The following is a 27,868-nucleotide window of genomic DNA, read 5'->3' as shown; positions in this document are numbered from 1 at the left end:
CAGATGTGCTTAAGCTTTGTTTAGAAAGAATTTTACCTGGGAGCATAAAGTTACCATCTTGTATTTATAAGTAAAGACTGTAGTGAATATTATTCATAGAAAGGGAACTTAATATTCACTGATAATTTAAAAGAACCCCAACTGTGCCAGTCATTGCTTTTAAGTGGTAAAGGTATATTCCAGTGAAAACTAAAGAACAATATAATTTTTTATAATTTTTTAATAAGAAGGGGTTGCTTGTAATGAAAATTTGCTCGTAATGTAACTGTATGGACTTTCAAATAAGATTTCAGAATATTGAGCTCCTTCCCAACTACTTAAATCTGAGAAATTTAGTGTTTCTGACATGAACAAACCAGAGGAGTCTGCCAAATGCTATTTTTGTACTTGGCATCTTTTTCAGATTTGTGCTAATAAAAAAGAATACTGTGTTGTATCTTTGAGGAAAATATTTCAGTTTGGGGAAATAAGCCACTTAGTAAGCTTGTCTTTGACCAGTGTGTATAATATGTTGCTGGCTAGATGAACACATCAACTAAAGGAAAGTGAGGAATTGAGAAATAGTTATCTGTTATATTTCAGGTTTATCCATCATTTATTTTATAAATACAGCATATTTGTTATTTTTTAATTCCTGAAGTCTTTGACCTTCTGTCTTCTTTTTATTTTCTGAGGTTAAGTTAAATTCTTTTGTAAACTTGTGCTCTTTTTTTTCTTTTTTAAATATATTTTATTGATTTTTTACAGAGAGGAAGGGAGAGGGATAGAGAGCTAGAAACATCAATGAGAGAGAAACATCGACCAGCTGCCTCCTGCACACCCCCTACCGGGGATGTGCCCGCAACCAATGTACATGCCCTTGACCGGAATCGAACCCGGGACCCTTCAGTCCGCAGGCCGACGCTCTATCCACTGAGCCAAACCGGTTTCGGCACTTGTGCTCTTTTTATTCTCATCCCATTTTTCTGTCGTCTTTTTTATTTTTATTTTTAAAAATATTTTTTATTGATTTCATAGAGGAAGGGAGAAGGAGGAAGGGATAGAAACATCAATGATGAGAGAGAATCGTTGATCGGCTGCCCCACCCTGGGTGTTTGAGCTCACCACCTGGGCATTTGCCCTGACCTGGAGTCGAACCTTGACCTCGTGGTTCAAAGGTCGATGCTCAACCACTGAGCCACACCTGTGGGGCCTGTTATCTTTTTTAGTTAACATCTTGCCTTTGAGGGCAGTGATACTGACCTGGAAAGTAGGAAAAGATGAGCTAGTGTACTCCTTTAGGGACAGCAGGGTACAGTAGTAAACCTCTGGCAGGAAGGAGGGCATGTAGCATGAAGTGTCACTCCTTTATATTTCCATCTCCTACTCTTGCAGTGTTAGATCATAAAATTGACCCACTAGACCCTATCCTTAGTGTCCTTGGTTTTGCTACCCCACTTCATATGGTACACTGAATGAAAAAAAAATTTCAGTCATTATTTACTGAGCCTGAATTTGCATTAATTCTGTGTAGTTTTTCTTAGGTAATATTTTATTTCTCTTGAGTATCAAATGGAGTTTTGTTCTTTAAATCCAAGGTGTACATCATGTACTTTTGTTGTTCATTTGCTTGGAGGCATTGCATGTCTCAGAGAGTAATGAGTCATCACATAGAATGCAAAAAAGTGATGGGTTGGTTCATGGCCAAACCATAGAAGTGAGTTGAGTGGAAAGCTTTTTTTTAGTATAAATATCATGAGATCTGAACTTGAGTTCTGCAGTTTTGTATCTAGTAATTCATTTTTTATTTTTTGCTCTTTTCATCTGAAAATGGGATGGATGATAGGCTGACTCTGATTTTATTCCAGTTTTGTTCATAGATCAAAGTTGCACTGGTTTCAACTAATACTTATTCTTTTGTGTGAGATTTGGTGGCGTGGGGAATTAAAAAGAAGTCAGTAAACTCTGACTCCTGTTCCCAAGATGCATGTAGGCCTATGGAAAAAGGGTCAGTATACAGATAACCATAACTTCTCCTAAGTGGCATAATGAGGTTATTTTCCAAGGAAAAAGTGCAGTGGGAAGTGGGAGGCCAGCTCAGCAGACATTTGTTGACCTCCACCATGTGCTAGCTTTCTGGTCAGTGGAGAGAACAGACAAAAACAGTAGTTCCTATTTTGGAGAGCTGGGAATAGAAATTATATATGGATTGTGGTGATACTTTAAAAGTACTCTAGGTCTGTTCTTAAACTTTGTCTAAAGCCAGACAGTTGTGTCAGAGCATTCACATATAGGAGTTATTTTTTTGCAATATTTTCAGAATGTGCAACTTGGATGCTTTCTAGATATTTAAAATTTGGTCATTAACCATGTGATCATATATAAGGTGAAGAGAAATGATTTGAAAGAGAAAAGGTTTAGCATTTGCATCTTTCAAAAATATATATATTTTACTGATTTCAGAGAGGAAGAGAGAGGGGGAGAGAGATACAAACATCAATGATGAGAGAGAGAAGCATTGATTGGCTGCCTCCTGCACCCCCCTACTGGGAATCGAGCCCCCAACCCCGGGCATGTGCCCTTGACCGGAATCAAACCTGGGACTCTTCAGTCGGCAGGCCGATGCTCTATACACAGAGCCAAACCAGCCAGGGCAGCATTTGCATTTTAAGTAAAAATAAATGTAATTAAGGTTCAGTATAGTACTTTCAAGTGTATTCATTCCTGGTAACAGTCTCCACATAAACATGAAAAATTCTTTAAAACTCAATCATTATTTTAATTGGTATGAAGCACTCAGGAGGTAATTAGCTTAAGAATGGTTAAAAATGCATAATTTATATGCAAACCTTTTATATGAAGAAGTGACTGAAATATATTTTTTACATGCTTAATTATGTGTTGACAGGATAATTAAAAGTTGGGTGTTAATAGATTCAATAGCAAAATTTAATTATGATGAAATCTTAAGTTACTGGAGACTCTCAATTTTTAAAACTCACAGCAATTTAGTATCACCTATCTAGATGAAGTAAGGGATTTCTTTTAGTTTTAATTAAAATTAAAGAACTTGTTTTCTGAACCATTTGGAAATAAGTTGCTGATGTCCCATCACTGCTAAACACTTTTTGTTTTTCCTAGAAATAAGGATATTTTCCTAGTTAGTCACAAAATAGCCAACAAACATAGGAAGTAATACTGATATATTAAATCCTCATATCCCCATTCAAGTTTTACTAACTTTCCTAATAATGTACTTTATTAAAAAAGAATCCAGTTCAAAAATACGTTGTATTTAGTTGTTATGACTCTTGGTCTCCTCCAGTCTGGAATAGTTTCTTATTTCCTCATTTTTCTTTGGTTTTCATGATCGTAACACTGTTAAGGATTACAGACAGTATTTTTTTAATAGTATCCTTAAATGTTTGATGTTTCCGCATGACCAGATTCAAGTTAATGTATTTTTGGTAGGAATATCAGAAATGATGCTGTGTTATTTTCCTCCTTCCGATCAAGTTCTGATTTCAATTTGTCCCATTACTGATGAGTCAGTTTGTTCCGTTACTGATGATACTCATTTTGATCACTTGATTACAATTGTGTCTGACAAGTTTTTCCACTGGTGAAGTTATTCTTAAATATTTCTTGTTGTAATTAATAAGTACCTGTTGGGAGGTACTGATACTATGCGTATGTCCTATTCCTTATTAAACTTGTAGCCCTTTTATTCATTGGGTTATAATCCATTTTATCAGTGTGATATGAAGAGTGCAGATGATAACTGCATATGCATTGGCTTGTATTATTGAGAGGCAGCCTGAATTTAGGGAACCTGAATCTTTTGTTTTGATAAGCATGCCTGCCCTTTGTTCCAAAGGGAGATGCTCTTTCCATCTTCTAAGACTATTTTCTGTGCAGACATCTTTGACAGTCTGGAAAAAGCAACACAATGTCAAGAAATGCAACACACCCATGGAGAATTGTCTCTCAGTATCAGTTGCATTTCTGCCTAAAGGAGACGTGTATCTTACATGTTGCTATCTTCTCCAATCTGGATTGTCTACATTATTGACATTTTAGTCTACAGCACAGCTGTCATCTCAGAAATTTCCTTTGTAGTTAGTCTTGGACTTCCCTTTGATGGGCCTGCCTCTTTAATGTAGATCCTGTTTTCTGTTTCCCATGCTTCCTTCTTCCTTAGCTTTTTGTTTTGATGATGCACATCCTCTAGTGCTTCCTGAAGAAAAATAACTTGGAAAGTTTTAAAAAATTGACATTTTATGTGCTGAAAATCTTATTCACCTTTCACCGGATTAATAGTTTGACTCGATAGATATAGAATTATAGGTTGGAAATAATTTTCTTTCATATTGTGAAAGTATTCTTCAAATTTCTCCATTTTCTACTAGCCTTTGGTGTTGCTTTTGAGAGATCAAGTGCCATTTTGCTTCCTGATTCTTTGTATAGGATCGCCCCCTCCCCCCTTCCTGTCTGGAAGCTTGTGGAAGCTTTTATTCCTCATGATGTTCCTTGCTATGGGTCTTCTTTCGGTAACTGTACTAATCGTTTGATGAGCACGCTTAGTGGACATTTATGTTCTTTAGCTCTGCAAAATTAACTTGTTTCTGCTGTTTTCTCTTTCTTGTATTTTGATTAGTCAGATTTGGACCTTTTGGATTGTGCCTCTATTTGTGTGGTTTTGTTTCCATTTAAAATGTCTCTTTATTGTTATTTTATTTTTATTTTTATTTTTTTTTAAATTTCTTTATTGATTAAGGTGTCACATATTTGTCCTCATCCCCCCATTCCCATCCCACCCCTCTCCCCACGCATGCCCCAATCCCCTATTGAACTTAACCGTTGGATAGGCTTATATGCATGCATACAGGTCCTTTGGTTGAACTCTCCCCCTCCCCCCACCCTCCCCCTACCCTCCCCTATCCTCCCTCTGAGGCCCGATAGTCCGATCGATGCCTCCTTGCTTCTGGTTCTGTTCTTGTTCCTCAGTCTATGTTGTTCATCATTTCCCCTAGATGAGCGAGATCATATGTCACTAGATATATACTAATAAGCACTGAATGTGAGACGAGCAATAATAGTTATGCTGACAGGCAAATGAATCAGTCTGTAGCGAGCTTCCCCCTGGACCAACAGTTCTTTTGAGACTCAATTTCAATGTCCAGTAGTTCCTTATGTGTACATGTCAGCACTGACCCCCCAGCTCTGGATGGTGGACAAATGGCGGTAACGGAGGTCCGACTCCCTCTGGTTTGGTCTCGGCCGAACCCAGGGGCACGGCGTCACCCGGACTAAGGGGCACGTGGCCTCACCCATACCCAAGGGGCGCGTGGTCTCACCCGGGCCTGGGACCCAGCCTCACCCGGATGGATCCAGGGGCACACGGCCTCACCCGGACCCAGGCTCTGGCTTCACCCGGACCCAGGGACACTTGGCCTCTCCCAGACCCAGGGCCACTTGGGCTCACCCGGGCCTAGGTGCACGAGGCCTCATCTGGATCCAGGGACACATGGTCGCACCCGGACCCAGGGACGCTTGGCCTCTCCCAGACCCAGGGCCACTTGGGCTAACCCGGACCTAGGTGCACGAGGCCTCAACCGGATCCAGGGACACATGGTCGCACCCGGACCCAGGGACGCTTGGCCTCTCCCAGACCCAGGGCCACTTGGGCTCACCCGGGCCTAGGTGCACGAGGCCTCACCCGGATCCAGTGACACATGGTCTCACCCGGACACAGGGACGCTTGGCCTCTCCCAGACCCAGGGCCACTTGGGCTCACCCGGGCCTAGGTGCACGAGGCCTCATCCGGATCCAGGGACACATGGTCGCACCCGGACCCAGGGACGCTTGGCCTCTCCCAGACCCAGGGCCACTTGGGCTCACCCGGGCCTAGGTGCACGAGGCCTCATCTGGATCCAGGAACACATGGTCTCACCCAGCCCCAGGGACGCTTGGCCTCTCCCAGACCCAGGGCCACTTGGGCTCACCCGGGTCTAGGTGCACGAGGCCTCATCTGGATCCAGGGACACATGGTCGCGCCCGGACCCAGGGACGCTTGGCCTCTCCCAGACCCAGGGCCACTTGGGCTCACCCGGGCCTAGGTGCACGAGGCCTCACCCGGATCCAGGGACACATGGTCTCACCCTGACACAGGGACGCTTGGCCTCTCCCAGACCCAGGGCCACTTGGGCTCACCCGGACCTAGGTGCACGAGGCCTCATCTGGATCCAGGGACACATGGTCGCACCCGGACCCAGGGACGCTTGGCCTCTCCCAGACCCAGGGCCACTTGGGCTCACCCGGACCAAGGTGCACGAGGCCTCATCCGGATCCAGGGACACATGGTCGCACCCGGACCCAGGGACGCTTGGCCTCTCCCAGACCCAGGGCCACTTGGGCTCACCCGGGCCTAGGTGCACGAGGCCTCATCTGGATCCAGGGACACATGGTCTCACCCGGACCCAGGGACGCTTGGCCTCTCCCAGACCCAGGGCCACTTGGGCTCACCCGGTCCTAGGTGCACGAGGCCTCACCCGGATCCAGGGACACATGGTCTCACCCGGACACAGGGACGCTTGGCCTCTCCTAGACCCAGGGCCACTTGGGCTCACCCGGGCCTAGGTGCACGAGGCCTCACCCGGATCCAGGGACGCATGGTCTCACCCGGACCCAGGGACACTTGGCCTCTCCCAGACCCAGGGCCACTTGGGCTCACCCGGGCCTAGGTGCACGAGGCCTCATCCGGATCCAGGGACGCATGGTCTCACCCGGACCCAGGGACGCTTGGCCTCTCCCAGACCCAGGGCCACTTGGGCTCACCCGGGCCTAGGTGCACGAGGCCTCACCCGGATCCAGGGACACATGGTCTCACCCGGACCCAGGGACGCTTGGCCTCTCCCAGACCCAGGGCCACTTGGGCTCACCCGGGCCTAGGTGCACGAGGCCTCACCCGGATCCAGGGACACATGGTCTCACCTGGACCCAGGGGCGCTTGGTCTTTTCCAGACCCAGGGGCACGTGGCCTCACCCGGGCCTAGGTGCTCGAGGCCTCACCCGGATCCAGGGACACATGGTCTCACCCGGACCCAGGGACGCTTGGCCTCTCCCAGACCCAGGGCCACTTGGGCTCACCCGGGCCTAGGTGCACGAGGCCTCATCTGGATCCAGGGACACATGGTCTCACCCGGACCCAGGGACGCTTGGCCTCTCCCAGACCCAGGGCCACTTGGGCTCACCCGGGCCTAGGTGCACGAGGCCTCACCCGGATCCAGGGACACATGGTCTCACCTGGACCCAGGGGCGCTTGGTCTTTTCCAGACCCAGGGGCACGTGGCCTCACCCGGGCCTAGGTGCTCGAGGCCTCACCCGGATCCAGGGACACATGGTCTCACCCGGACCCAGGGACGCTTGGCCTCTCCCAGACCCAGGGCCACTTGGGCTCACCCGGGCCTAGGTGCACGAGGCCTCATCTGGATCCAGGGACACATGGTCTCACCCGGACCCAGGGACGATTGGCCTCTCCCAGACCCAGGGCCACTTGGGCTCACCCGGGCCTAGGTGCACGAGGCCTCACCCGTATCCAGGGACACATGGTCTCACCCGGACCCAGGGACGATTGGCCTCTCCCAGACCCAGGGCCACTTGGGCTCACCCGGGCCTAGGTTCACGAGGCCTCACCCGATCCAGGGACACATGGTCTCACCTGGACCCAGGGATGTTTGGCCTCTCCCAGACCCAGGGCCACTTGGGCTCACCCGGGCCTAGATGCGCGAGGCCTCAACTGGATCTATTGACCCCTGGCCTCACTCGGACCCAGGGGAGCGTGGCCTCCCCCAGACCCAGGGGCGCTTGGCACCTCCGCAAGAGTCCCGCCTCTCCCCGCAGGCATCTGGGTCTCCCACGGGTCCCCAGAAGCTGGATTTCAGTGTGATGGAGAGCTAATCTCCCCTAGGTTTGGAACAAAAGCCCCTTTCCCCCGCCACCAACCAGACCCACGCGCCTCCACACCTCATCCCCTCCGATTTCGCTGGTTTCCTCTTCCCTCTTAGCTATAAATCTACCATTCAGCCATCTCTCCTGTAGTTCTGGATGGCAGAGGCTCTGTCCTCCATTCGTGCCCCTGAAATTGCTGTGCGCGGTGGAGTTCGCAGTTCCTTTGTTTAACTTAGCCGCCTTCTTGATTCTCCTCTGTCAAAATGGCTTAAAGGGCTTGAATGTAAGATGAGAACTCCTAAGAATCCTCCAAATCGGTGTTGGCGGCCTCCGGGGCCTCGAGGATCTCACTGCGCAGTTCGGCCAGGTCGGTGGCGCGGATGCGCCCCTCCTGCAGAAAGATGGTCTCTTCCTTCACAGAGAGCCGCTGCGCCGAGTCCGCGGCCGCCACCACAGCAGCTGCTGCGGCGCCCACGAGCCCATGGCCCCGGCTGCGGTGCTGACTGAGAGGAGCAGCCGCCCGGTCTGGGGAGACGCGAGCAGCAGTCGCCACCCTCACTAGTCCATGTTCCAGTTGTATTTCCGAAACTGCCATGTGAGGCAACACATCAGCCTTCACCTCCGCCGTCATCTTTTTCGAATTCCCCAATTTGTTCTTCTTAATCCCTTGAATTCAGTCAACTCTACTGAGGTCTAGTGGCGCCGGGAGGTGCACGGAGAGGGCGCCCGGGCCTCCGTCCGGTGTGCGGGGCGCGCGGCCCGCGGAACCAGGCGCGCGGGGGCCTCGCGGCGGGGATGGGCGCTGGGCGGCCGCCGGGCTCCGGGCGCCGCTGCCGCCGCGGCGTCCCCAGTGCCCCGGGCCGGGCGGCCTGCGGGGGCGGCGCAGTTGCGAAACTGAGTGAGTATCTACAGTTAAGTCTTGATTGTTGTTGGTGTCACTAGGAGGAATTGTCCTCCAGGCCAATTGTCCATGAGGACCCTCTTTGTCTATATAGGAAGAGTTGCTGTGCAGGAGACATGAGGCTCCTGTGTCTGTGTCCCTCTGTATTCCTTGCAAACACCTCTGAGAGAAACGCGCCCTGGAGTTTCGCCCGCTGCCTGGAACTGGGTTTCAATGTAGTTGGAACTGGGTCTCAGCGCAGTCTGGCGCCTTTGTCTCCTTCCCAGCAGGGCCATTCAGTGGCGCAGGCAACAGTCCCTCCTCTGCGCGCCCTCCCGTGTGCGCCTCTGGAGCCGCCGCTCCTCTGTGCCTCTGCCCCACAGGCCAAATTCATTCCCCCAGCATGTGCCTGGCTTCCCAGGGTTTCGCCCGGAACTGGGGTTCAGTGCAGTCAGAACTGGGGTTCAGCACGGTCCGGAGCCCTTGTCTCCTTCCCGCTAGGGCAGTTCAGTGGCGCAGGCAACAGTCCGTCCTTTGCGCCCCTTCCTGCGCGCGCCTCTGGAGCTCTGCCTTCCGCCGCTCCTCTGTGCCTGCGCCCCACAGCCCAGATTCATTCCCCCAGCCTGCGCCTGGCTTCCCAGGGTTTCGCCCGGAACAGGGTTCAGTGCAGTCGGAGCCGGCGCTCAGCGCAATCCGGAGCCTTTATCTCCTTCCTGCCAGTGAACGCCGGCCAGGCCGTCAGCCGCCCCTTCCTCTCCGGCTCCATCCTCCCCGCAGGCGCGCGTGCTCGTGTCTCCGTCCGTTTCTCCATACCTCAGGCTTTTGCGGCTCCCCCGACTGTCCCCGTGGCCTTCTCCTTCTCCCCAGCTGTAGGCATTTCAGTCCGCCAGCTTTCCTGTGGTTCTGGACGATGACCGTTCTGACCTCTAGTTGTATTTTTGAAATTGTTGTGCCCGGCTGCGGGTTAGGTGTTTAACCTATGGCGCCATCTTGGTTTTCCTTCTCTTTATTGTTATTTTAATGGAGCGTGTGTGTGTTGGGGGGGGGGACGGGCATTAACCTAAGCATAAATGTGATTAATCTTCCATGTTTTAGAACATATTTTAAAATGCAGTTATTTAAAAAAATTTTAATCTTATTTTGTCAGGTAGTAGGATAGCACTAGAAAGATTGCAAGCGTTTTTAAAAATACATATATCTATGTATTTTAAAAATACATTTTTATTGATTTCAGAGAGGAATTTAGAGGGAGAGAGAAACATCAATGATGACAGAGTCACTGATCAGTTCCTGCACGCCCCACACTGGGGATAGAGGCTGCAACCCTAGCTCCCGGTTTATAGGTCAATGCTTAACCACTGAGCCACGCTGGCCAGATTGCAAGAGTTTTTATGATTACATTCTGCCTGTTGTGTGTTTTTTTTTCAGGGAGGGGGAGGCATCTGGAGTACTTTTTTTAATTCTCACCCAAGGATATGTTTTTATTGATTTGAGAGAGAGAGAGAGAGAAGGAGAAACATCAATGTGAGAGAGAAATATCAATTGCACCCTGACCAGGGAATGAACCTGTAACCTTTTGGTATATAGGACGATGCTCCAACCAATTGAACTACCTGGCCAGGGTCATCTGGAATGTAGTTAAGAGGTAAATGAGGCCCTAGCCAGTTTTGGTCAGTGGTTAGAGCAGCAGCTTGCCTGGGCAGGTAGCACAGTTGATCCCGGGCCCAGGGGCCCGTGTGGGAGGCAACCAATCAATGTGTCTCTCTCACATCAATGTTTCTTCCTCCCTCCCTCCCTCCCTCCCTCCCTCCCACTCTCTAAAAATCGGTGGAAAAGACATCCTCGGGTGAGGAGTTAAAAAAAGGCACATGAGTAAAGGTGAGTTTGTCTGCCTTTAAAAAGCAAGTTTCTTGTCAGGTTTACCAAATATACTCATTTTTTCCTAATCTAAAGTAGGTACTGTTATAAAACTTGTGATTTGTCACAGTTCAGTCTAAAATGACCTACTTTCAGGTGATCCTATATAATCCTATATAATAAAGAGCTAATAGGCTAATTAGACCGAACAGCCAAATGACCTTCTGGACATCCTTCCAGGCAACCTTCCGGATGAAGCCGGGGCTGCAAGGTCCGGCCGAGGCTTCGAGGGGCTCTGAGGGTCGGACGGGGCTGCGAGGGGCTGCTGGGGCTGCGCTGGTCGAGCCCCTTGCACGAATTTTATGCATTGGGCCTCTAGTGTTCCAAATAAGAATCATGGTATTTTATAGCTGACACTTACATCTAATCTGGTATTTTCATTGTAATGTGTAGTAACTGAGTCCTTGAGATTATAAGTGACTTATTGATAGCCAGATAAGATAGCAGAGTTAGAATAAGAACCCAGATGCTCTATCTTTTCTAGTCTCATTATTTTCTAGAAACTCCACTTTGGCTTTAGTGATAGGTTTTCCCAAAATAGTCAACCACAGTCTCAGCAAATAACTATTTTCTGAATTTCAAACAGATTAGTCTATGATCACTTGTCTTATTTCTTTTTTTTTTTTTAAATATATTTTATTGATTTTTCAGAGAGGAAGAGAGGGGGATAGAGAGTTAGAAACATCGATCAGCTGCCTCCTGCACACCTCCCACTGGGGATGTGCCCGCAACCAAGGTACATGCCCTTGACCAGAATCGAACCTGGGACCCTTCAGTCCTCAGGCCGACGCTCTATCCACTGTGCCAGACCAGCTAGGCCCACTTGTCTTATTTCTAAAGTAATCTTTTCCCCCCTCTGATTTTCCTGACACTTTAGGTGTGGAGGTGAATATCAAGTTTATTGCCTCACTTGTTTCCATTTAGCCCATATATAGCTTGTCTAGGTAGATGACATAGCAGCTTGACTGTTTTAAAGGTGCCATGTTATTGAGAACTGAAGCCAGTATACATTAAACTACTAAAAGGATTTGCATCATATGATAACTAGTTTTCAGAACATTATAAGCTAATATGTGTAGGTTCAGCAACAGAATTGTTTTGATGAGTGTCGTTGTTGATTAGATTGATGGAGGTTATCTTTGATTAATGATTGTTTTTCTTTCCTAGTCAGCAGATAAGCAGCGAGCCCTAGAAGAAACCAAAGCCTACACCACCCAGTCCTTAGCAAGTGTTGCCTATCTGATAAATACCTTGGCCAACAATGTACTGCAGATGCTGGATATCCAGGCATCCCAGCTACGAAGGATGGAATCGTCAATCAATCATATTTCACAAGTGAGACCATACTATTTTTCTATATTGTTATGAGGAACACTTAATAAACACAGGCAATCTGTGATGTTGGCAGTCTTTATTATGTGAGTTAACTCATGTATGATTTGGAAAATACAAACTCAGTATTCAAAATCGGTATTTTTTTATTTTATTTTTTAAAAAAATCTTCACCTGAGGACTTGCTTTTATTGATTTTAGAGAGAGAGAAAGGGAGAGGGAGAGAGAAATAGAAATATCAATGTGAAAGTGAAACATTGATCGGTTGCCTCCCACATGAGGTTCCCCTACTGTGGATTGAACCTGCAATTTGGGTATGTACCCCAAACCCACAACCTTTCAGTGTACGGGACAACTTTCCAACCAACTGAGCCACACTATCTTTTTGTGGGGGGTTTTTCTACTCTGTGATTTTGTTAGGGAAGTAAATTTTAATGGTCCATTAAAACTCAGTTGTCATGTTAAAATTATCAGCCTTCAAGTGAAAATTTGTCTATTTCTTCTATCTTTTACCAAATCACACATTTTATCTTTTGAAAACTATAAATGTGATAGCTGCTTGTAGGGTTTTTGTTTACCAGGATGGTACCATACCTTAACAGAAAGAGTAATCTAAGTGACCTTATAAAATTACCTTTATATAGAACTTTAAAAAAATTAGAGGGATATCTTATTTAATATTATTTAACCTTAAATCTGAATTTTCCACTATACGTGTTTCTTTACATCCTATATAAACTTCTGTAGACATTAAATAATTTATTGTGTGTTGTATTTCTGTGTCTCTTAAACTAAAATTAAAAAAAATCCAGCAACAACAAGAATTTTGGTGGCTTTACTGAATGAGAGAGAACATTTATTCTGAAAAGACCTAGTGGAAATAGTCAATGACATTTAAAAGAAATGTTTTTACTGATTTTAGAGAGAGAGGAAGGGTGAAGGATGGAGAGATAGAAACATCGATGAGAGAGAAACATCGATTGGTTGCCTCTAGCACACACACACTGGGGATCGAGCCTGCAATCCAGGCATGTGCCCTGACTGGGAATCAAACTGGTGACCTCTTGGTTCCTGGGTTGATGCTCAACCACTGAGCCACACCGGCTGGGCAGTCAGTGGCATTTTAAATTATTAGTATATGATTAAATGATTTTCTATAGAAGAAGGGATGTTGATTAATAATCTGATATAGAATTTCTAAGTTATACTTGAGAGACTTAAAGTTTTGGCATGTTTGCAGTCTTAATAAGGACCCAAAAAAGAAAGTAAGAAGAAAATGCAAATGCAGAAGATAGATTAATATATTAGAGTTTCTAAAAAAGAGGGAGAACTTTTTATAGTTTGTAGTAGTTTGTAGGAGTAGGAGAGATTGTGTAGGTAGATGGTGACATTAAGCAAATGAGGGTGAAATATAATAATCTATTTTCTGATTAGAATTCTATAGTTCTTTGGTAGAGAAGAGTAGCAGCCTTAAAGAGGAAGGTGAATAAGTCTACTCTAGGTTGTAATTACAAATATTAAGTCATTCAATGAGAACATTTTCTTTTTTGAGAATCACATAAATTTATATTTAATTTCTGTGGCCTAATTAATACTATCGTTTGAAGTTATTCTAATGGAATAAATAAAACATAGGTGAGATGAATGGATAGAGATGAGAGAGTCAGAAGTAACGGGCCTCAGAGCTGTCAAGCATATGTTGAACTGTCCTCATTTGGACTTGAGTGTGTGGAGGGCAATACCTGAAGGAGTGTGGGATCTGCAGTTGTATAGCAGCTGTTAAATTTATACAAAAACGTTGGATGAAGGTTTGAGAAGGAAAAGTGGTCAGATGGAGGCTATATCTGTGAAATAAGAGTAAATTTTTTAAAAATTATATATTTTTAAGCATTTTTCTTAAGGATTAAAATTTTTTTCAATCATGTTTAATGTACAGGTAGAGTTCTTTGGTTTATCATCGATTGATTGATTGACTGATTTTAGAGAGAGAAGAAGGAAGGGAGGGGGAGAGAGACAGACAGACTTATCAATTTGTTGTTCAGCTGTTCCACTTATTTAGGCATTCATTGGTTGATTTCTTGTATGTGCCCTAATGGGGAATCGAACCCACAACCTTGTTGTATGGGGTCAGTGCTCTAACCAATTGAACTACCTGGCCAGGGCTAGAGTTCTTTCTTTTAAAAGTTAATTGAACATCAAAACTATTTGATGCTCTTTAGATAAAAGATTATTCTATAGTTTAAAAGAAAATGTTTTCTGTTTACAAAGCAAATTCTTAGTAAATATTCAAGGATTGGTAAACTTTTTCTATAAAGAGCCAGATATTTTAGGCTTTTTGGGCCACATATGGTCTCAGTCTCATATTGTTCTTTGTATATGTATGTTTTTAAACAACTATTTAAAATGTAAAAACCATTCTTAGCTTGTGGGCCATATAAAAGCAGGCTCGGGCCAGATTTGGCCTGTAGGCTGTAGTTTGCAAGCCCCTTACTCTAAAGTACTCCCCCCCCCCAAATGTTTGGTATTTAAAATTTGTTATTATTATGCTTTATTAAAAATACTATGTTTTTAGAGGGAACCAGGTGTTCTTAAGATATCTTGAGACCAGATTTTTCTTTTGCAATTTGGGCAAAAATACTAGATTTGGAGAATTTGGAAAGCAGATTGAAGAGGCAAAGAAGTGGAGCTGCAGTCAGGTCAGAGAGAAAGATCACATGATGTTTGGAATGGTAGTAGGTGTCAAGAGTTATGTAAGGATTGTCTAGTAGATTGGTTCAGGACCAGCCGATATCATATGTCTGAGCTGTTTGATTTCTTTCCTCATCAATATCTTTTTTCTGTCTCCTGGGTAAGAACCTTACCATCTTTCAGTGTCCGAGTGCTGTAGCTCTTTTCTCCATTTTAGTGGAAATGAACACTGCGGAGGATTGGGAGGGGGGAAGGTAGGGGATCTAGGTTTCACCTTGGTTCTTTGGCTGACTTGTGTGACATTTGGTGTCTTTGAACTTTACTTTTCTTACATGTAAAATGATAGGACTGATTAGATTATTTCTGAGCCATCTTCCATCTTGAATTCTTTATTCTTCTGAGATTCCTCAAAATGATACTTGATTTGTAGTTGCTTTTTTCTCTTTTTTTTTCTGTTGGTTCTGTTATTTGTCTCAGTCTGTGCCCCAAGTCACTCTGAATTTGAATCTAAGGATTAGAATTCCATTGACTCTATCAACTATGTATCAGGAAGAAATACTTTAAAAAAATAACAAAGTAATAACCCATTCTCTAAATGTCAAACATTTTAAAATGTAAGACAGAATTATGAATATTTAGTATTAGACACCTTATTTTTTACTAAGTGGACAATATAGTATTAAATAGTGTACTAATGTATACCACACTCTCCATATCCATAAGGAAGTACAGTCATACCTTGTTTTATTGTACTTTATTGCCTTTTTTTTTTTTTTAAATCCCACATCAAGGAAGTCTATGGGTGCTATTTTCCCAACAGGTTTAGGTGATGATTAGTATTTTTTTTCAACAATAAAGTATTTTTTAACTAAGGTATATAATTGTTTGTAGACAATGCTGTTGTACATTTAGCAGACTACAGTATAGTGTAAACATAACTTTTATATGCACTGGGAAACCAAAACATTCATGTGACTCATTTTATTGCAATACTTGCTTTCTGTGGTGGTCTGGAACTGAACCTGTAATATTTCTGAGGTATGTCTGTATTAGATAGGTTCTTGATGTGGTTTACCTTAGGTATTTTAAGGATGATAAATTTTTAAGAAATTCCATCTCGTTCTTGCTGTTATCTCAAATCTTTGGAAGCATATTTTTAAAAAGCTAACTAAAATTTTAATCTTCAAACTGAGATTAGGATTTAAATTAACATTAAATATTTTCAAAATAACATAGTTATCAGAACAAACATTTAATTTTATTGAATACTTGTACAAGTACATATAACTGCTTTTAAGTCAGTGTAGCATTATGTATAAGAATGAATGCTGTTTACTGTGTACATTTTTGGTAAGTTTATAAGAAAGGTCTATAGAACATTATTCAAACTAAAATTCTTATAAACTAAAATTCTTTTAAGCCATTCCCATCTCTTCTTTTAACTACTAAAAACAGCTGGTACTGTCTGCTTTAGTTCCTTGTGACTTAAAAAATCACGCGAGATCAAAAGGCAATGTAAATGAAAAGATAGTGTTTCTCCAATCCTCCCAAGAGCTAAAAATTATTGGGCCCGGTGTTCAAGTAGTTAGTAGAAAGCAAGTAAAGGAGATAGAAAATAGTGGTATAAAATAATAGAAGAATGGAGGTAATCCTGAAGAGTTACGTACTAACAGAGTGGAAAATCTAAACCCTAAGAAACTCACCATGTAAGATAATATTTTCTTTAAAAAATTCTCTCTTGTTTAAAAATTCCCAAATTAAGGAAATCCCACTAAAGTAGGAAAGTAGGACTTATACAGTTCCTAATTAATTTCATATGTGTAGTTTACATCATTTTATAAAAAATGAATAACTGAAATTACCCAGTTCAGTTTGTTGGTAACTAATTTGTTTTATGAAAGGTGAATAATTTAAACCATGTTTGTAATTTGAATAATTAAAGGCTTAGTTGAAATGTTAACTTACTAATGAAGAAACAGACATTCAAAATATTTTTATTTTATTTATTAATATTTTATTTATTTATTTATCTATTTATTTTGAGAGAGAGAGAGAGAGAGAGAGAGAGAGAGAGAGAGAGAGAGAGAGAAAGAGAAAGGGGTTGGCAAACTTTTTCTGTAAAGGCCCAGCTAATATTTTACACTTTGCAGGCCATAAGGTCTCTGTTAGAAATGGTCACCTATCCCATTGTAGTGTGAAAATACTTAAGCAAGTAGAATGGCTGGATTTCAATAAAATTTTATTTATGGAAACTGAAATTTGAATTTCACATAATTTTCATACGTCACAACATTACATTTTTAATGGTTGAAAAAATAAACACCATTCTTAGCTTTTGGATTGTAGAAAACAGATGGTGGGTGGTATTTGGTCTGTTAATCATGGTCTGTCAAACCTTGCTTTAGTCTAAAACTGGAGAAAGTCAGTATTGGTGCAAAGAGGAGCAAATTTAACAGTTGTGGTTAAAAATATGAATAACGATGTTAAATTTCTAAACATTTATATTTGATTTTTCTGGATATTAGAGCTATACATTTTTTTTTGGTTGTACTTATATTTTGCAGACTGTTGATATTCATAAAGAGAAAGTTGCAAGAAGAGAAATTGGTATTTTGACTACCAATAAAAACACTTCAAGGACACATAAGATTATTGCTCCAGCCAATCTTGAAAGACCAGTTCGTTATATTAGAAAACCTATTGATTATACAATTCTAGATGATATTGGACATGGAGTAAAGGTAAGTATAATTTTTGTCAGGCTTTCTAAAACAATAGCCCATGATGGAACTAACTCTAGAAAATTAAGGTTTTACCTTTCCTTTTCTAGGGAACCAAGTCTTAGCCCAGTTGTGTTTCTGAAGAGTCCTTACTGCTATAAACTATTTTAACTTCCTTGCTTCTTTTTAGTGCTTTTTATGTTCGCAAGTTTTAAATAATTATCTTTGAATGAATTGCATTTGCTTAATCAGTTAATGATAATACCTCATGTATATGATAAATAAATGTGGTGTACTCTTTTTAACCTTTTAATGATTTAATATGGTTGATTAAAATCATTCATTATGTCATTAAGTATCTTAAAATTTTTCCCTTAAAAATTTATCAGCAAACTTTGGGCATTAGTTTTCAGAAAGAACATAAATAAACAAAAATGCACTTTGATTTTTCTAAAATAATTTTATCTTAACATTCTGGGTGAGAATAATTTAGATAAAAGTAATATGTGAATTAATATTTCCACTGCTTTTGCATATATGGTCTTTGTATTTTTTGGCTATCTTTTAAAATTCATTTGAGTGCCTGCTATGTATATAAAGTACCATGATCAAAACTTGAGAGGTATATAAATTTTATTTAAATTGTTGTTTGTACTTAAAGTATTCAGAGTTTTAACTAAGCATTAAGTTATTTAAAGTTTGCATCTCATCAATGATTTTAAAGACAATATCTTATGAAATGTGACTCAAATAAATATATATGCTTATGTGAAACTATAGTTTATGCAGTTGATTTATGACTATAAGCAAATTTAAATTAAAAAATACTCTGCTAGTATGGCTAATATGTGCATGAAAATGTACAATGTAAATTTAAAAAATATTTTTCTTCCTCAGAATTTTGATAATCACTGTTTGATATTTAATTTTATAATTAACACCTACATATATTTGGATTACTGTATTAATTAGAACATGTTAATATAGGATGTGTAATTGGATAGATAATTAATAACTGAAATAATTAATAACTGAAATTTATTTCAGCTTGGGAAAACCTTTTGAGATTTATTCAAGACTAGCAACTGCTAATAGAAAATTTTAGGGTACTGGTAGAATCTAATGACAAAAAGGCACTTGGAATATAAAACGATTTGTGCTTGCTCACTTATATAATAAAACGGTGATTCTCCACTTCAGTGCTCATTTAATTCTCAAGTAAAATGTTATTGTTTTAGGACTGTGCAGTCCCTTTCAATTGTTTGGACTTTTAGTTTTTAGGGTCACTAATTTGAAGAAATCTTTAATAAAGTTAAGGTTTTGAATAAAACAGTGTCATATAATTTCATCAAAAAACTCTTGTTCATGACACATTCTGCTTTAACCACTCTTTCTATGATCTACTGAAACATTATTTTTTAATGCTGAATGCTTAACTTGTTTTTTCTTTGTTTTCCCTTTTCTCTTTACATCCTGAAGTTCCAACTAACCTTTCAATGCTTTTTTTCTTACCTCTTTTATTTGCTCCATTTATGCATTAAGTGGTTGCTTAGATTTAAGGTAAGAGATTCCAGGGCTGGATTTCCATTCTTTGTTCTTATGTAGAACATTACATATGGGGAGTGAAGAGATATTTGGCAGTTGGCCTTTTAAAACCAAATAATTCCTGTTTTATTTTTTATTTTTGTCATGCAACTTTGTGGTGTCTTCATGTTCCATGAGGGCAGTTATTTTTGTATGTTCATTGCCTTATCTTGTGTGCCTAGACTAGTGCCTGACTCTTCATTAGGTGCTTAGTAAATATTTATTCAATAAATGGTTAATATATTCTGTGAAACTGAAATGTAAGTTACCCTATCATAAAATGTTATGGAATAAAATTAGCTGGATTATGTAAATGTAGAAATTTTGTTAAGAGTTGGAGAGCCAACTAATGTGCTTTGTTTAACCCTCCCCCTGTGTAATAGCCTTTTTATTCTATAAATGGTGTGCTGTATTATATACCTTGTGGCCACTATATCATTATCTCTTGACTCTTAATGTAAAGAAATTGAGAAGTAGAAAATATTCAGTGTTACAGGGTGTTTTTTTAAGTTGCAGTATCGTGTATTTTGCAAAAAACAAAATTAGTCTTTTTCCTTAAATTGCTATGTAAAAGATATGCTTCAATATAAAATCACTTTGAGTTTTCAAGCTGAGGATTAATTATATGCAAAACATCAAAAGTGCATGACAGTGTTTAACAAAATACAAGTTAAGAATTAGAGAAATATTTTCTTTGGTTATTTGTTTTAGTAATATTTTAATATTTTGGAGGATTAATGGTAAAAGACACTCTAGTTTATTCAAGAAGCCTATCAAATAGTATGTTACCAAAATTATTTCACCAAATTGAGCTTGCACTTTTTTTTCTTTTTTTCCTTAGGTGAATTTTGTAATTTCTTTTCAAATACGTATTCTTTCTAATACCTAGTTGTTTGCCATGTCTTTATGTAGAAAGTGAGAGCAAGAAGACAAGATCACTGAGATCTGAATTATTAACTAGCTACTAACCATGTGGCCATAGAAATGTCAATAGATTGTGGTAGGGAGATGTGACGAGAGGAGCCCAGGCAAATGCACTTCTTGTGCTATTGGTCAGTGCTGGCTCCATGCTCTCCGTCTTGGTGAATGAGGCTTGTGGAATTGTGAGGAGATTTCCTTTGCATAAAACAGGTAGAACCAGACCCAAAATAATGTGTGGCTACCTTGGCTCTTTCTCTCTAAAGTCTGCATTCAAATTTGGCTATTGATATGTTAATCTCCAAAATAAATGAAATACAGAGATTAACTGAAGGAAAAACACAGAAATGGACAATATGGATAAATTCTTTTCCTTTAAAGTTTAGACCAGCTTGCCTAAGCTACTCTCCCATGCTCATCTCCTCCAAACCTACTATGCTTTCTTCTTTACCTTTCTGGATTCAGGATCTTCATGTGGAAGATAGGGCAAAATGAGTGGGAAATGAGAGACTCCTTGAAAGAAAGATCTAATATGGAAACATCACACTTGGATTAGATTCCTTAACATTTTGCACCAGATAGCTCCTCTCCAGTACAGTGTGGGTGTTTCTCCTATACCTGAGGAACTGACAGGGTGAGAAGAGTCCCCTGAGTTTACTCTAGGAGCTAGAGTGCACCAATGCTGTCTTTTCTTTCTTCCTGTTCCTCTTGGAATGTGTCTGTCTTCTGTATAAACTTGTGGCACATTAACAATTACCAAAACAAAGTAGAGTGAAAAATAAATTCAGCATATAGCAAATCATTTCTCTTTTTATGGAGGAAAAAAAGATTAGTGGTTTTGGAAGGGTGATTAATGAAATAATAGAACATATTAAGGTAGAAAATAGAATTAAAGGAAAAAAGGTTGAAGTTATAAGGGACTGCAAATAACTAACTAGTCCCATAGTTTTCTTGGTGGTCTGTGGATTTTGTCAGGTGCCAGGTCTCCTGATGTTTGGTAGGATTGTCTGCTGTTTTGATTTCTCCTCAGCTCTTCTTCAGTCTGTTTTGCTCTCATTGCTGTCAGATTTGATGCCTTTGGGACAGACTCTAAACAAAGTTTGTACTTTGGGATCAGACATGGGCATTGACTCAAAAGAGACTTCCATGCTTAAAATTTGAATTTTTAACTTTTTATACCTCATATTCTGGTGTTTGTTTTTTTTAAAATTTATTTTTATTGTTGAGGTTATTACAGATATCCCACATTTTTCCCACCTATATCCAGCTCCTGCCCTGCCTCAGGCCTTCACCACAGTATGGTCTATATCCATGGCGCGCACATGCGCTCGCGCTCGCTCTCTCTCTCTCTCTCTCTCTCTCTCTCTCTCTCTCTCTCTCTCTATATATATATATATATATATATGTATGTATGTATGTATGTACACACACACACACACACACACACTCACACACTCTCACACACATAAGTTCTTTGGTTAATCTCTCCCTGCCTCCACCCTGAGATCTGTTGGTCTGTTCTATGCTTCCATGTCTCTGGACCTATTTGTTGGTAAGTTTATTTTGTTTATTAGATTCCACGTGTAAATGAGATCATGTGAAACTTGTCTTTCTCTGACTGGCTTATTTCACTTAGCATAAAAATCTCCAGGTCCATCCATGATGACTCAAAGGGTGAGAGATCCTTCTTTTTTACAGCTGCATAGCATTCCATGGTGTAAATGTACCACAGCTGTTTTATCCCCTCGCCTGTTGATGGGTGCTTGGGTTGTTTCCAGATCTTAACTATTGTAAATAACACTGCTATGAACAGGGGGGTGCATATATTCTTTCTGATTGATTGGTGTTTCTGGATTCTTTGGGTATATTCCTAGAAGTGGGATTGCTGGGTCAAAGGGGAGTTCCATATTTGATTTTTTAAGGAAACACCATACTGTTTTCCATAATGGCTACACCAGTCGGCATTCCCACCAGCAGTGTACTAGGGTTCCTTTTCACCATATCCTCACCAGCACTTGTTGTTTGTTGAAATATTGATGGTAACCATTCTGGCAGGTGTGAGGTGTTATCTCCTTGTCATTTTAGTTTGTGTGATTAGTAATGTTGAGCATTTTTTCATGTCTCTTGGCCATCTGTATGTCCTCTTTGGAGAAGTGTCTATTCAAGTCGTTTGCCCATTTTTAAATTGGATTGTTTGTCTTTCTTTTGTTGAGTTGTATGTGTTCTTTACATATTTTGGAAATGAACCCCTTATTGGATTATCATTGGCAAATGTTCCTATACAGTGGATTTCTTTTTCATTTTGTGGATGGTTTCTTTTGCTATGCAGAAACTTTATTTTGATGTAATCCCATTTGCTTATTTTTTCCTTTGTTTCTTTTGCCCTAGGACATGTATCAGTGAAAATTCTGCTACATGAAATGTCTGAGGTTTTACTGCCTATGTTTTCTTCTAGGATTTTTATAGTTTTGTGACTTACATTTAAGTCTTTAATCCATTTTGAGTTTATTCATGCGTATGGTGTAAGTTGGTGGTCTAATTTCATTATTTTGCATGTACCTGTCCAATTTTCCTAAAATCATTTGTTGAGAGACTGTTTTTATTCCATTGTATGCTCTTGTCTCCTTTATCAAATTCTGGGATCTCTCTTCTGTTTCATTGTTCTCTATGCCTGTTCTTGTGCCAGTACCAGGCTGTTTTGATTACAGTGGCTTTGTGATATAGTTGATAGCTGGTATTGTAATCCCTCCAACTGTGGTGTTCTTCCTCAAGATTACTGGGGCTATCAGGGTCTTCTCTTAGTGTTTAAAGGTTCTTTTCATCTGTAATTTGGGTTAATTGTTTTTTCTTCAGTTGACTGAGGAACACAAGTTGTAGAGTTTAATTTATAAACCCTTTGAACACAAAATAGTGAAAAACTCTTTTTGCTTAATGTAAAGGTAGTACAGGATCAGTGAAGTATAAATTATAGATTTTTTCCAACATTCCATAGGAACTCTGATTTCTTAAGTGATTTAAGTTACTCATCCAAACCTCATAATCCAAACAAATACAACAAACATGATGATTCTACGGATCATAAAATGTACCAAGTTTTATTCATAGAAATTTCCACCAGATTTTAATTTATATATTGTTTATCTTATATTTTGGGGGGTGGAGTAAAAGACCTAAAGAAGATACTGCAATTTAAATGAAAACACCTTACATACCAAAAATGTAAATCAATGTTGGAAAGCTGATTTCATGTATTTTAACTATTCCATGTATAGAATAAAATTTTCTTTTACTCTTTTTCTATCCCTGCTCCTTTTCCTTCCTTTATAGCAAATTGCTGTAGTTTAGTATTTGGTTCACCTACTTCTCCTTCATCACTTAAAGTAACTTAGGGGTCTTGTGTTGTTTAAGGTTGAGCTTAAAGGACTTTGGTTACTACTTTAAAAAAAATCTTGTCATAAATTAAAATTTATAGTTTTAAAAGCTATTAGTTATTTGTCATGTTACTTCTAAAATTTTCCCCAAATGTGGATTGATTTAAAAAACAAACAAACTTCTGGCATTTTCATTTTAAGATATGATTAGTATACCCTCTGCTTATTGATGATGGGGAGAACAAGGATAAGTTAATCTTTATTTTATTCTTACTTGGTAACCAGTTTGTCTTATATTTATTGTATAAAAGCAACAACAAAAGGATTACTGATAAATGCTTCACTTCAAAAATACTGACATTTCAAAGGTATCATTTGTCATTAAAGATTGTTTTATCATCACACACAACTTGTTCACTGGGCTATTCATTTGAAGAGTTTGCTTCTTGTAATTTCTTGCCTATTCACATGACAAGTAGTGTTTTAGGATTTAAAAAAATTCCATGTAGTTTTGATAGCCTCAGTACTCTGTATATAATTATGATTTATTTTCTTAAAATTTATTTTTGAAATTACATACTTAAATGTAGTATTCTGATTCCAGTGGTGTAATGTCTTGAAGTTTCATTTTACACATATAATTTGAATACTATAGACATTCTTATGAGAAAAGTTAAGATCCTTTTTTGAAGTGTGTAGCAATCAAAATTATCAGGGGCTTAAGATAGGGTCAGGCATGAGCCTATATGGTGAACATTACACTATTGAAAATCTCAAACAATTTGAGATTGCATTTGAATTACATTTGAGAATGACTTTTCTTAGCTCCTTAAAACATCCAGATTTCCAGGGCTGGCTGTGTAGGTGCTGACACACTCCTGTGGTGTTATCTGTTGTTCCCATCTTACCCAGTTTTTCTACACTTGCATTTTCAGTTGGGGATAGGACAGCGAGGAGTCAGGCCCAGCTCTGACTCAGGACTGTGTTGCTCACATCTTTGCCGTGACTGAGTTAATCTTCCTTTGGGGCCTGAGCGGGTCTCACTCCCACTGGAACGAGGACACTGCCTGTGGTCCCTGTACTGCTCACAGGTGAAGGGGATATCTCAGCCCTAACTTTCTACTTCACATGTGTAGGAACATGCCTTAACTTCTGGCAGTGATTCCTTCATAAGAGAATTGGAAGAAATCTAAATTGTAAGGCTGATCTACTATTAAAAAAAACTAAAATTTTATCTGTATATCATGCAATTGAACTTTATTTTGCATTCTCTAGTTACTGGGTCAAAACTGTAGTTGTATATTTTATTTGAGAAGTGTATTTTGTTTTGTATGATATACTTACTATCTAAAAAACAAGCAATTGTTTAAGGTTGTCATTGTTTCTGATTGACTTTATTTTTTATTAAAACTAAAGTTTTTATAGTTATCCTATTTAATTTCAATTGAGTGTAGTATCAAATGGTCCAACCAGTGATCTGTTGGTGTGATGGCCTAATGGCAAATAAAGTCTTTGCATACAAGTTTACAATCATTTGAAAATTTCACACTAGGAAGAGTCCTTTGAGTACAACTGTAGAATAATAGTGGAGTAGAAATTGCAGTTGAAATGCATGGCCTCTAATTTTTTCCCCTGTTTAAACCTTCCCCTTCTTTGTTAAATAGCATAGCATTATTTCCAAAAATGCTACTTGTTTCACTGCATGCAAATTGAATTTTTCTCAAAACTTTCTAGGTGAGTACCCAGAATATGAAGATGGGTGGGCTGCCACGTACAACACCTCCAACACAGAAACCTCCCAGCCCCCCTATGTCAGGGAAAGGGACACTTGGGTGAGTATGTAACTAAGTAATAACAAAACTATTTCATGTAGTGTTGTGGAAAACTAAACACTACATATATTTAATTTGAAAAGAACATTTTCCTTCCTAGCACTATCTTTTTGTGAATAATTTTCCCTTTTTTGGGGAAACATTTTAATACTTTAAAAAGATTTTCGTTAGAATTTATTTTTCTAATGAATTTTACATTTTAAAAAATATATATGTTTTATTGATTTTTCACAAACAGGAAGAGAGAGGGATAGAGAGTTAGAAACATCGATGATAGAGAAACATCCATCAGCTGCCTCTTGCACACCCCCTACTGGGGATGTGCCCACAACCAAGGTACATGCCCTTGACCGGAATCGAACCTGGGACCTTTCAGTCCGCAGGCCGACGCTCTATCCACTGAGCCAAACCGGTTTTGGCGAATGTTACATTTAAGATTAAATCCTAACTAAAGTTGCTGGGTAATTATAAATTGCACTCTAATTCTTATTTTCATAAAAGCTTTAGTCTTGTATTATAGTTGACTATCCTTATTTAGACTACTCCTCTGAAGAGCACTATGTAGATTATAAAATTCTGTATTCTCAATTTATGAGAATATTGAGCTTTAATTTGGTCCTACAGAAGTGGGCTCTGGATTTGACTTTTGGCAGAAATAGTCAGTTAATAGAAAAGCTTGACTATTTTCTTCTGTAGCATCATAATATAAAAACTTGGTTTATCGTGGAGGTTTGTGATCAGGTAGGCATAATACACCGGAATGACCAAAATTGTGATCCAGCCTTGCTCCTGCTCTGTGGTCTTATGTCGTCAGCCTCTTAGTAAATTCAGTTTTTTCATCTGTAAAAGGGGGTAATATTTGTCATCTATCAATTTTTCAGAGTCACTACCATGAATTGGATTTATAAAAAAATGTATGAAACAAAAACAAATTGCTTTGACAACCATTGTCTTTATGATATATGCTTTAACATTTTTAATTGACAATCTTGTTTTGGGCCCCCTCACCAAAAAAAAAAAAAAAAAAATCAAATGAAAACCAAAAACGCACAGAAAATCATAATCAAGCAATGTGAATCAGAAGACAAAGATGAATTGGGATATAAAGAAGTATAATGTTGGAAATTATAGTTAGTACAGTGGGAAACAAAAGAATAAAAATGAATTTCAGCCAGGAATAGGATTTTATTTAGATAGACAAAAAAAAATTCTGATGAATTCCAGCCAGGAATAGGATTTTATTTAGGTAAACAAATTTCTGCTTACATTAGAGAGGAACAAATGTAGTAGATCAAATAAGATTTACACTTCAGGCTAGAAGGTAGAGGACATGGTAGAGTATAATTTTGCAGAGGTAAGAGTAGAGAGTCAAATCAAGAGGAAGTACTTTATTTTCCTGTGGAACATCTACAGTTCTATCATGTATAATACCTAATGGATTTTGATAGGTTTTAAATCAAGATTATTAGCAATGTAACCCACTGTAGTCACTAGTAAAATAAAATTTTCTGTTGCTCTCAAATTTTGACGATTTACGCATATACCAATACTTGTTTTGCTTGTGTGTTAGCAAGGATTCTGCAGGATCCTCAGTCTCTGGGCACCATAAACTGGTTGTTGGTCATAGCTTGGCCATTTTGCAGTCTTTGCCTAGCCACCACATGTTGTTCCTCTGTCCCTTGTTTTTTTACCTTGTTTTTGGCATTGCCTTCACTGTATAGTTCTCAATCAGCAAAGTTTTTGTGTGTTTTTTCTTGCTTGGAACAACATTTTGGTTGTCTGGGAAAAATTGTCTGGAAATCAGATGTTTGGAAATTAATCAGTTTTCTATTACGGTTTTTTATATTTATACACAGTTTCAGAGATGCCTAAACTTTTTAGTATTTTAAGTGCAAAATCCTGACATTGACATTCCTTCCCCTCCTCTTTAACCCAATATCTCATCTAGTGCCCTTATTTGTTTTTGGTTATAAATGTACATATGTACTATTTATGCAAAGAGATTTTGAGGGTACTGGAGTGGCTGGGGTCTTGCAAAGTGATTTCATCCAAAATCAGTGAACCATGATGTGAGTGACCCAGGAGAGCAGAACTTACAGGAAACTTGGGAGCTTTGGAGGCGAAAATTGAGAAATTCATAGGTTAAGTGAGCAACATCATTTCAGGAAAAGAAAGTTTTTAATTTTCACATCTTGAGATCCCACTTTTTATTCTTTTAAAAAATATATTTTTTATTGATTTCAGAGAGGAAGGGGGAGGGAGAGAGAGTTCGATCAATGATGAGAGAGAATCGTTGATCGGCTGCCTCCTGCATGCCTCACTGGGGATTGAGCCCACAACCCAGGCATGTGCCCTAACTGGGAATTGAACCGTGACCTCCTGGTTCATAGGTCGACACTCAACCACTGAGCCACGCCGGCCAGGCCCAATTTTTTTCTTTTAAAGACCAGAATCTCATCTATAAAATGTTAGTTGAGAATTTATCATTGTCTTAAAAAATTTGGAAACCATAGTGTGTATGCATGAAACTGATACAAAATGATATTGAATGTAAACTGTGATTGAAAAATAAAAAGTTAAAAATATATCTAAATGTTAACACACAAACCAAAAAATAATTTGGAAACCGTATTTCCTTTTTTACTCTTTTCATTCTCTTCCTTTAAAAGGAAATTACGGACACATATGTAATACCTT

At 39.9% G+C, this 27,868-nt stretch overlaps 1 protein-coding gene across 1 annotated transcript in view; it reads left to right on the top strand.

Moving 5' to 3' along the window:
• Nucleotides 1-27,868, top strand: part of ABI2 (abl interactor 2) — a 67,468-nt gene that overhangs the window by 12,757 nt on the left and 26,843 nt on the right. The window contains 3 exon segments of the mRNA XM_008146437.3: nt 11,894-12,061; nt 17,311-17,487; nt 25,074-25,171. Coding sequence (XP_008144659.1) covers nt 11,894-12,061; nt 17,311-17,487; nt 25,074-25,171 — 443 coding nt within the window.

Source organism: Eptesicus fuscus, chromosome 11, assembly GCF_027574615.1.
Source record: "Eptesicus fuscus isolate TK198812 chromosome 11, DD_ASM_mEF_20220401, whole genome shotgun sequence".
Taxonomy (NCBI): Eukaryota; Metazoa; Chordata; class Mammalia; order Chiroptera; family Vespertilionidae; genus Eptesicus; species Eptesicus fuscus.
The sequence above is the reverse complement of the archived record's forward strand: the minus strand, read 5'-3'. Positions and strand labels throughout refer to the sequence as shown.